Source organism: Arachis ipaensis, chromosome B05, assembly GCF_000816755.2.
Source record: "Arachis ipaensis cultivar K30076 chromosome B05, Araip1.1, whole genome shotgun sequence".
Classification (NCBI taxonomy): Eukaryota; Viridiplantae; Streptophyta; class Magnoliopsida; order Fabales; family Fabaceae; genus Arachis; species Arachis ipaensis.
Window position 1 is genome coordinate 124915221 of NC_029789.2, and position 11560 is coordinate 124926780.

Sequence of the window (11560 nt, forward strand, 5' to 3'; positions counted from 1 at the left end):
GGACAAATAATTTAACGGTTAAACTAATAACTCAGGGACTGATTAACTTGACTGAGTTGAATACCATAACTATGGTACCCGTCACAAATAAATCAAAGCTAAATGGTCTTAATTTTGCAAATGTCCAAAATACTTCTACCTAGCATAATTATCAAACCGGCTCCATCCATCGGTTCGATCAAAAACACAATTAGATCGAACCATTCATTGAACCGTTTATTTATTGAATTCGGTAAAAACCGATTTGATCCAGACGGTTTTCAGTAAAACTGGTGACCAAAGTTGCAAGAAGTGAACCGATTATTAAACCGGTCAAATAACTGGTTTAATAATTTAATGATTCGACGTTAAATATAAAATAAAATTATTAAAAATATAATATAAATCTTTTTTAAATTTAAATTCAATCATTCATATAATAATAAGATTTAAATTTTCATAACCTACCCACTAACTAAATTATATCTTATCTCATCATTAAAATTCTACATTAAAATTCAAACATCAAAATTTAGAACAAAAAAAAATCATGGTATAAAATACTATATCCATATTCAATAAAAAATCACCAACAATGTCAATAATTACTTAATTAGACAAAATTCATTCAATTAATGTCAAATTACTAATTAAAAATAACTATGAACCACATGTTTTCGGCCCTGATAAATTATGAGAGATCGAGAGAACGAGAGGGGGGGGGGACACGCGGGGGGTAGAAGTAGGGTGGTGCAACCACGCGCAAAGGACTCTAGGGTTTGGAATCGAGAAGCATATCATTGCCTGGAAAACGAATCTTTCTCTGTTTTCGTGGATAATCTGCCGGAAGATATCTCAAGGAGGGAATTATACCACTTGTTTTGTTGGACGGGAAGAATTAACGACATCTATCTTTGCCGAAAACAGAAACATGCCACAATTTATCTGTTTGCCTTTGTCAGATACACGACTAAAGGGGGAGCCTTGAAGGCTATAGCGGAGATGAAACACATGCGATTACAGGGTAAAGTCATATCCGTAGGAGAAGCTAAATTCAGAAGACATGCAAAAGCGACGAAACGATTGGTGCAGGTGGATCCTAGACGTCAGAAGAATGAAGAGAAGCCAGAGGAACCTCATCGTGAGATACAGGTGGTTAATGATCAGGTGGTGGGGGGAAACGACGCCGGATTGGCAAGTGGATGGCCATAAGGCGAGTGAAGGAGCGACAAGGATTGACATCCTTGTAGTGGAATTGAATTTGGATTGGCTGCGGCGGAGCTTAGTAGGGAGAACCTGGAGACCTATGGACATGCATTCGTTGAAGAAAACAGTATGCAAGAACTTCCCTCAGGTAGAGGACGTTAGGGAGATTGAGGCAACGAAGATGTTAGTAATCTTTGATACGGTGAAGCATGCAGATGAGGCTTTCACCTTCAAACTAGATAATTTGTTGCAATTGTTTCATACGATCAATAGATGGAAAGGCTCTGAATGTTGTAAGTCTCGGAGAGTGTGGTTGGAGTGCTACGGGGTGCCGCTACATGCCTGGGCACCGGAAATGTTTAAAGCGATCGGGGGACTCTGGGGTGAAGTAATTCAGTGCATGGTATCAACGGAATCAGGCGCTTCTTTTAGGGCAGGTAGGCTTCAAGTGGAGACAGGCGTGTTTGATGTCATTAGAGAGTGCGTTCGGATTAGTGTGGGGAACTCTGGGTTCGACGTCTTTGTTAAGGAGATGGAGGTGGGGACTTGTGGGGAAGGTAGTTACGTTGTTCGCCGAGAGGTATGTGCGGGGATCGAAATTTCTGGCTCACATGACAATAGCCGGCTGAAGGAGACGGAGCAGTGGGATCCGGCGGCCGCCTTTATTGGAGGTGATGCAAATGTGATCGAATATGGAAAGGACAGAATGGTAATTGACGAGGTGCTACTAAATAATCTTAATGTGGATTATTCAAATTTTAAACAGGATACGAAGGTCTCAGATTCTGTTAGTTGCACCAAGGCTGAGGGTGAGGCAGATTCTAAGGGATTTAATGTCAATGATGAGATAGAGTCTGACCGGACAGTTACACAGGGCTATGTTAACGTTGGAAGAGAGGATTTGGAGGATACCTATCAATTGGGCCATCCATATTGCTGCCCAAATGATTTGCAAAACCTTGAGGGGAGTGAGCTGGGCTTGTCTCAATTTGGCCCAATACACAAACAACAGGAAGGTGGGCTGTGGGTTAGAGAAGGTTGGCACCTGGGTCGGGTGGCTAAGGACGGATCTGACCTGGGTATGCTGTTGGCAAAACGGGTCGAGGGAAACCTTGGGTTGGAAGACGCGGGGCGGCCAGGTTGCAGTAGGGTCACGAAGGTTGCGCATGATCGGTTGAAGGCTACGCTTGGGAGTGGATTGCTCAGCGAACCTGGAACCGGGCCTAGGGTGGATGTCTCCCGAGAAGTGGTGGCTGAGTCGAGGGGAACGAATAGAAGTGCGTCTGGTGCAGTTGATGGAGATCTCGAGCCTGGGAGGTTGGGGACGGTGAGGAGCGTCAAGGTTGCAAGGACGCAGAAGCAAAGAGACTTGGCAGGAGCGAGAGGGTCGAACGTAGGCGGTGAAAACTGGCTGGTAAACCGGGAACGCTTAAGAGGGAAGGATCGGGAGTCGGGAGCGCACCCAACAGCAGTGGAGGAAGCACAAGGGGTGGTTACTGGCGAGAGAACCTTGGAGACTATGGCTGGGTCCAACGCTGAGTCAGGGAGGCAAAACGGGAAAGGTAAAGACAAGCTATCGCAGGAAGAACAACTGAAGAAAAATAAAGAAACATGGGCTTTGGCAGTGGAGTCGGGCGCTGTTCTGTATGATACAGAGGAGGATATCATGAGAATTTTGCAAGCTCAGAATGAAGAAATAGCGGCGAAGAGGAAACTGGCGAAACAAAAACAAAAGGCAAGAAGGAGTCGCCCGAAGAATCAAAACAAGGTGACTAAAAATTTGTTTAAATGATTGTGGGCTGTTGGAATATTAGAGAGTTGAGAGGAGATAGTAAAATAAGCATGGTGAAGTCATTGAAGAAAACATTTAAGTTGAACATGTTAGGTTTGCTTGAAACAAAAAGGGAGTTGATTAATAAATATGATGTTGCAAGAATCTGGGGAAATAGTTCTATAGGCTGGGAGTTTGTGGAGTCTGTCGGTGCGGCAGGGGGATTGCTATTAATGTGGGATGATATGCTGTTTAAAAAAATTAACTGTTATAAAGGTGAGAGGTGGTTATGCATTGAAGGTGTGTTAACAAAGAACAACTTTCACTGTGCCTATTGTTTGGTATACGGAGCGCACGGAAGGTAGGCGAAGCAGGTGGTATGGGAGGAGTTGAGCTACATTATGGGGCTGTGCCAGGTACCGTTCTGTTTGATGGGCGACTTTAATGAGATCATGCAAGTCGAAGATCGGAAAGGGGTGAACAGTTTACCAGCATCGGCGGAGGAGTTTAAGAGTTGGGTACATGACATGCAGTTGATGGATTCACCGCTTACTGATAGGAAGTTCACCTGGTTCAGGGGTCAATCATGTAGTCGGATTGATAGAGTTCTGGTAAATATAGAATGGGCAGAAGAGTTTCCAGATTTACGGCTAAAAGGTGGACCAAGGGGATTGTCAGATCACTGTCAATTGATTGTGGAAGATACAAGAGTAAGAGAAGGCCCCCGACCTTTCAGAAGCCTGAATGCCTGGTTTACACATGAGGATTTTATGAGAATGGTCAAGAATGAATGGAGAGGGTTGGGAGATGCTCAGTTCACGAGTAAACTGAAGGCCTTGACGATACCTTTGTGACAATGGCATCGGGATAACTTTGGTGACATGGATAACAAGCTAAGGAGGTTTGAGGAAGAGATCGGGAGGCTTGACAATATGGTTAGTGATGGCGTCTATGATGGTACAACAGAGGCTCGAAGAAAGGCATTGGTGAGCTTTTGTGAAAAGTGATATGTCAGGAAGGAAATCTACTGGAAGCAGATGTCCCGGTCCAAACATGCTAGGAACATGGATAAGAATACCATATATTTTCATAACATTGCCTCGGCTAGAAGAAGAAATAACAAGATAGATGCTCTGATGATTCATGGAAGGCTTGTGTGAAATCAGACAAGAATAAAGGTGGCAATTAGGGGGTTTTACAAGGATCTGTATCGACAGGACTATGTTCTGAGGATTGGTGTTCGGGATGGTTTGTTGAAACAGATTGATGGGGTTGAGGCTGAAGCTCTAGAGGTATTGCCAACGATGGAGGAAATCAGGGAGGCAGTATGGGATTGTGAATCTTCTAAGGCCCCAGGTAGTGATGGATTTAATATGAACTTCATCAAAAAAATGTTGGGAGGAGATTGGTATGGAATTCACTGCAGCTGTGATGGGGTTCTTTCAAAGTGCTAAGCTACCAACTGATGCGAATATCACATGGGTGACGCTTGCTTCGAAGTTTGTCGGGGCTAAGGAGATCAAGGATTTCCGCCCGATTAGTATGGTGGAGTGTGTGTATAAGGTGATTTCGAAGGTACTGGTGAGAAGGATGAGATCGGTTATGCCAGGCTTGGTAGGAGAAACTCAGAGTGCGTTTGTGAAGGGTAGAAAAATTCATGACGGCGCGCTCATAGCATGTGAGACGGTTCATTGGCTCAAGTCGCGGCGAAAGAAAGCGGCTATTATTAAGTTGGATTTTCAAAAAGCTTATGATAGAGCCAGATGGAGTTTTGTTGATATTGTGCTTCAGAAGATGGGGTTCGGCCACAGATGGATGACTTGGGTGAAGGAGTGTGTTAGTACGGCCACTATGTCAGTCCTGGGTAATGGGTCGCCTTCCAAGCCGTTCAACATGGAGAGGGGCCTCAGACAAGGAGACCCTCTGTCTCCCCTTCTATTTATGCTTGTGGTCGATGTTCTGCATAAGATGTTGGGGGAAGCCGTCAGGAACGGGCGCATCGCTCTGCTACTGGTCGGGGGAGATTGTATCGAATTGTCACACCTACAGTTTGCAGATGATACTATATTATTTTGTCCTCCAGAGACAGAGACAATTGTGAATTATAAGAGGCTGTTGAGGTGTTTTGAGCTGATGTCTGGGTTGAGCATCAATTTTGATAAGTCGAATCTGATTCCAGTGAACTGTGAGCAGGAGTGGGTGGAGCATGTGTGTGGCCTTCTGGGTTGTAAGCAAGCGGTGCTACCTATTCGGTACCTCGGGATCCCTCTAGGTGCGAATCCTCGGTTGGTAAAGACTTGGAAGCCTATCATAGAAAAGGTGGAATCGAAGCTCAGCTTGTGGAAAACGGTGGCTGACAAGCTGATTGCGTTACAGAGGAGCTTTATGTGGTGTAAGGAGGACGATAATTATGGTATCCCTCTAGTTAAGTGGGAGGCGGTACAGGCCCTGAAAAAGGCTGGGGGTTTGGGAGTTGGGGATGCAGTTCTTAGGAACACAGCCCTGTTTTTAAGTGGTGGTGGCGGTTTTCAAAGGAGGATTGCTCTTTGTGGAAGAAGATTGTTTGCTCGTGTAACAAATTGAATCCGCATGTAATGCTTGCAAATCAGATTCTACCGGTAAAAGGAGGCCCTGGAAGGACATATGTCAGTTGAATGTAAAAGAGCAGAGGATGAAGGAAAAAATGATTAGTGGCCTGGCGATGGAAGTAGGGAATGGAAGGAGAACACTCTTCTGGGAAGATAACTGGGTCCAAGGTGGCCCCCTGAAAGCAAGTTTTCCAAGGCTCTTCTCTATTTCAAACCAGCAGGGATCTGTGATTAGGGAGTGTGGGTTTTGGGACGGGTTAGATTGGGTTTGGAATTTTCAGTGGAGGAGAGAGTTGTTCCAATGGGAATCGGAACTTGTCCATCATCTTCATGAGAGATTAAGGCCAGTAAAGCTATCAACTGGTAGAGAGGATAATGTTATTTGGAAGTTTGATCAAAAAGGTATTTTTTCTACTAATTCTTTTCTGCAGGTACTACAATCGGAGACTTTATCAGACGAGATTACGAGCTATAATTTCACTAGTTCAATTTGGAGAGGGGTGGTACCTCCGCGAATTGAGCTCTTTGGATGGTTTGTGCTAGTTGGTAGAGTTAATACAAAAGAAAGGTTAAGTAGACTAGGCATTGTTCTTAACAGTGATAATATTTGTGTACTATGTAAAAAGGAGATAGAATCTGTGCAGCATTTATTTCTGTATTGTGAGTTCACATGGCAGGTATGATGTGCGTGGTTGAAGGCTTGGGATAGAGATTGGACTATTCCTGGCACCATGAAAGAACTGTTTGAGAGTTGGACTACCATGCACTATAGGAAAGAAACGCAGAAGACTTGGCTGACTGGGTTCTTTGCAGTGATCTGGAACATCTGGTTGGAGCGCAATGCGAGAATTTTCAAGAATAAAGAAACAGGTGTTGATATCATAAAGAGAAAGTCGTTTTTTAGCTACAAAGAATGGACTGATAATGATCCTTTTGGTTGTTGATGGCAATATCGGAGATGACAAAGGATTAGTAACTGTTGTATGCAGGTTTAGTTCTTGTATGTTTGCTCACGCTCCACTCTAATGTGTTGAGCTTCCTTTGTTTCAAAAAAAAAAAACTATGAACCAATCTCAGCAGCAATATTTTTTCAAGATGTGCAAAACAAACCATCCCCTACCCCTGAAAATCCTAAAAGAAAAGAGATTTACCAATAATTGACCAACTTCTATTTTAACATTCAATCCTTCCAAACAGTTCTCTTAAAAAATTGGTACAACCTCAGAAAAAAAAAGTCTAAAACTCAACTTCATGCTTTAGTTGCAGTTACAACTTGCAACATAGCATACCTTCACCGAGAATAAAACAAAGGGACAAAACAGAACCAAATTACAAATTACAAATATACATACAACAATTACAGTAAAATAAAACCTCAGCCATTACAGCAATTACAGCAAAATTACCCAAACTCCTTGTTAAGGCTGTTGGCAGCAGCATTAGTACTGGCCTTATCGGAGGCACCATATTTGAAATAAAATCATCCTTCACTCGCTCCAGAAACGCAATAGGAACTTACCTTCCAACAAATTCATCCGCAACAACATAGTAAACTGAAAAATGGCAATGCAGCATTTCAAATCACTCAAACACAATGAGAATTTCACGCTAACAATCATCAAAGCAAAAATGCTATATACACAAAATTGAATAAGAGGAAAACAGATCTAGAGAGAAAAAGAGAAGAACCGACTGAAGCCATTATTGACGAGGAAGTTAAAGGTGTGGTTGTTGCGGTTGTAGGTGAACTTGTTATTGGAGGAAGGAAGCTTCTGGAGGCACTTGAACGATGGTGAGGAGAACAGGCACGTTTGCAATGGCGAGGAGAACAGGGCTGAGTAGACGTTCGCGACATCGAGCAACAGAAAAGTTTGGCGGCAATGACGTCATCCTCGGGCTCAACGATGACGATGACAGGTCTGGGCTTGACGAACTTCTGACAACGACGAGGAGGATAGGTCCAGGCTTGACGGCACCCTCGGGCTTGACGACACGAGGAGGAAAGAATACCTTCGAGAAGAAAGGATGGCAATCACTGGTTGTCACCGCCGAGAGTGGTAGGGGATGATGGTGGTTGAAAAGCTTTGTTGATTTTGCTCTGATAGGGTTAGGGTTGGTCAATTTGAGGCTTTGTGCGTTTGTGGAATATTGAAGGGGGAGCGGTGTTCTTAGTGTTGATTAGAGAATCGGATATTTTAAAAACCCGGCCGGTTTAGTCGGTTTACCTTTTTTAACCGGTTTTTTGCAGCATGGTTTTAGACATCAACCGGATCGACCAAATGACCGGTTTCCAGTTAACCCGGTCGAACCGATCAGTCCAGCCCGGTTTTTAAAACATTGCTGGTGACCCTACATGTTTATATGCTTATGTTTTTTTTTAAAAAAATAGAAACGGCGTCGTTTCCTCGCCCCAACCCAGAATGCCCTAATCTGAATGAGCCACGACCCTACCCACCCCTGAAGCCCCAACATCTCTCTGCTCTGGTTTCTTTCTTGCCACTCTCTCCCTCAAGCTCTCTCGCCTCTCTCACCGTCTCACGCCACTCTCGTCTCCGGTGTCTCACTTCTCTCTCGGCCTGGCACTCACCGTTTTGGACTCAGCCACTCGTCGCGCTCTGTGTTCTCAGTCCTCACAGTCTCAAGCTCAGTCGCCACCATCCTGCGCTCGCTTCCCTAGCGGAAGAACTAGATTCGGAACCAGCATCTGGTCCCTCAGGTGGTGGTCGTTGTCATCTTCTTGCTTCGGCCGTCAGTTCAGTTGGTCAGCTTCCTTCCTTCGCTGTCATTTTGTCCCTGAGCAGGTGCTGAGGTGAGCTTCCTTTGGCCCTGTTATTTTTTTTCAATTTCATTGCTGTAAATCATCACTATACCTTGAATTTGTTGCTGAAATAATGATTTAGTTAAAGATAACTCAATAAATACGAAGCTTCTGATCAGAAGCAACTTCATACTGTAGAGGATCCGGTTCGCTTAATACGGCAAAATGTTATGTTCTCTGTTCCAAGCAATGTTCTGAAAACCAGACCGGACCGACCGGTCGGACCGGTTTAACCGCGAACCGGCAGTATTAACGGTCCGGTCAGGCATATAACCGACAATAAAAAAACCGTCTAAAAACCATTGAACCGGCCGGTCAGACCGAACCGGAACCCGGCCGGTTTACACAAAATGGGAAGCTCCTTCGTTTCTTTCTCCCGTTCTCCCTTTCTTTCTTTCAGTCAGAGAAATCACAAAACCCTAGCACTGTAAGCCTACACCACCGCCACAAGGAGGGGCATACTGCTGCCGTCCGTCGCACTCAAAGCTCGCCATCCGTCATCTAGCTTCCCTCGTGCTCGAAGTCTTCAACCCCTGTTCGCTGGATTAGGGATTTGTGAATATGAACTCTGAAGTTAGTGATTGATTTCTGATATGTTACTGATTCTGTTCTAATATGTGCTTTTGTTACTGATTTGTTACTGATTCTGAAATTGAGTAATGGATTTGTTTCTGAAATTGAGTAATGGATTTGTTACTGATTTTGTTCTATAGTCTTATGGATGATTATTGGATTTCTAGCCGTTCTGTTGCTGTTTTTAATTTGGATTATGATTTATTGAATTTAGTTATAATCAAGAAGCAGTTGCTTATAATGCCTGTTTGAGTAATAATTCGTCTGCCAATCCTCCTAATTCAAATGATTCTGCTAATCCTAATCCACCTAGTTCGAATAATAGTCAGTCACAAGGTTCTAATTTATGGATTTTGATGATTGATAAATCTTCATGTTGGTTTTTAATATTTAGATATTTCTTTTTACTATTTAACTTTTGAGATTGTATTTTGATAAGATCACACTTTGTTGTTGAATGCTAATTTTTGTTGTTGAATGCCCTGTTTGTTGCTGAATGATAATTTTTGTTGCTGAATGCTGAATGCTGTTGGTAATGGTGTTTTTGCTGCTGAATGTCCTGCTGTTTTTATTTCTTTGTTTGTTGCTGAATGTTGGTGGCAGAATTTAGATATGGTCATGTTGATAATTTTTTGATTTTTCATTGTGCTGTGGCTGGTCTTTAATTTTGTTTTAATTAATAAAACTTTTATTATTTTCAGTTATGGATAATAGTATTAATCAAATAGAGATTAATAAAACTTTTATTAATTTCGAATGATGCTGCTAATCCTAATCCTAATCCACCGAAGCAAATTTGCAACAAGTTCTTGTGGATTTTGATGATTGATAAATCATGATGTTGGGATTTAATATTTAGATATGTTTCTTTACTATTTAATTTTTGAGTTTGTATTTTGATAAGATCATATGGATTAGGTTGATGATATTTTATGTAGTGTTTTAAATTTCGAAGATATTTTAAGATTTATATTATACTATAATTATATTTTAGGATGTTTATTTATAATTTATTTATTATTTTATTCTAAAACGGTTTTTTCAGTTGAATCACTGGTTGGACCGGTTGGACCAGTAAACTAGTGAACTAGTGACTAGAACGGTTCGATGACCGGTCCGGTTTTCAAAACCTTGGTTCCAAGACTTAGTTAAATTTTTTTTGTTGCTTTAAATCATATTTGGAGGTAAAGATTTTGTTGCTGGAAATTATTATAGATGAATTTGTTGTTGAAAATTATCAATAAGCTGAATTTGTTGTTGTAAGTGGAATTTGTTGCTGAACATATCACTTAGCAATTTAATTTGTTGCTGGATAATTGGACATCACCGAGTTGAATTTGTTGTTGTTTTGTTTAAATAATCACTTAGCTAAATCATTGGTTGTTGAATTTGTTGCCGTGTTATTGAAATAATGATTTAGCTAAATTTTTTATTGTTGTAAATCATATTTGGAGGTAAAGTTTTTGTTGCTGAAAATGATCATAGTTGAATTTATTATTGAAAATTATCAATGAGCTGAATTTGTTGATGTGACTTGAATTTGTTGCTGAATATATCACTGAGTTAATTTTTTTTGCTGCTGAAAAACATCGCTCAGTTGAATTGTTGCTGATTATCATCACTGAACTTTAAATTTATTGCTGACTTGCTGTCTTAATTAAATAATCACTTAATTAAATCTTTTGTTGTGGTAAATCTTTTGGTTTTTTTTGTTAGAATTTTAAAAATGTCTTCATCACAAACACCATCAGAAACAATGCTATGGAAGACATAGATGCAAATCAAAATGAGGAAAATGTTGGTCAATCTCCAAATTTGTCCTATGAAGATATAGATGTCAACTTTATGATCACTCATTGGATTTGATTAACCGATTGTGTTATCTTTTGTTTTCTCTTGTTCATTTAAATTGAGAAAGTATTTTGTATTAGTGACTAATTTATTATCTTTTTTTGCATCATTAATTATGTCTAAATTGATACTTGATTTTTATTAATATATTTGTGAAGATATGCATTTTAATTTTTAATTTTAATTTTATTTTTATAGTTCTATATATTTATTTAATTATGACTGGGTCAACCGGGTTGAATAAATGATCCACCGGTTGAATTAGTATCCCGGTGACCCGGTTGTATGACCAGGTCAATTACCGGTTCTGATAACTATGCTACCTAGTCCTAAAGTGCAATGTTCCAGATTCATCCTCCCTTTCATTTAACCGTACTACACCCTATGTCTCAATCTTTCTGAATAAATAATGTGAAAACAGGAGCTGCGAGCCTGTGACGAACCGTTACCGTGCATGTGAAGATGGATGAAATGACATCATCGAGTCCAACAGTGAGCCAGCGTGACCAGTGGATGGTTGAGTCGCAAGTGTTCCAGATTTACCAGCTCTTCGCGACGATCCCTCCCAACGCCCAATCACTCATGTAACTAACTCACTCACTCACTTAATCCTCTTAATTATTCTCTGTTTTCTCTAATCATTCTCCCAATTCTGTTTAACCGGTTATATGATATGATAGGTTGGAGCTGCAGCGCGATAAGCACATCGAGTTTCTCACCAAAGGCCTTCGCCATCTCGGTCCCAACTTTTCCGTTCTTGATGCCAAGTCTCTC

At 41.3% G+C, this 11560-nt stretch overlaps 2 protein-coding genes across 3 annotated transcripts in view; both read left to right on the forward strand.

Moving 5' to 3' along the window:
- Nucleotides 5658–6488, forward strand: LOC107641035. The gene is made up of 2 exons (XM_016344543.1): nt 5658–6155; nt 6243–6488. Exons 1-2 carry the CDS (start codon nt 5658–5660, stop codon nt 6486–6488), a joined length of 744 nt encoding a protein of 247 aa, XP_016200029.1.
- The window catches only part of LOC107644030 (protein farnesyltransferase subunit beta), an 8114-nt gene continuing 4524 nt past the window's right edge, over nt 7971–11560 (forward strand). Inside the window, exons 1-3 of one of the 2 annotated variants that reach the window (XM_021124414.1) lie at nt 7971–8357; nt 11196–11370; nt 11467–11553. In XM_021124414.1, coding sequence (XP_020980073.1) covers nt 11249–11370; nt 11467–11553 — 209 coding nt within the window. In that variant the 5' untranslated portion in view covers nt 7971–8357; nt 11196–11248. Of the gene's footprint in view, nt 8358–11195; nt 11371–11466; nt 11554–11560 lie in introns of those variants that run through there. The other variant, XM_016347806.2, reaches the window with a different exon arrangement.

What these genes read in the sequence shown, in the direction of transcription:
- LOC107641035 (XM_016344543.1), top strand. Translation starts at nt 5,658, where the DNA reads ATGGAAGTAGGGAATGGAAGGAGAACACTCTTCTGGGAAGATAACTGG. An exon ending in TTAACAGTGATAATATTTGT is followed by an intron (nt 6,156 to 6,242) that starts GTACTATGTAAA and finishes GCGTGGTTGAAG; the next exon opens with GCTTGGGATAGAGATTGGAC.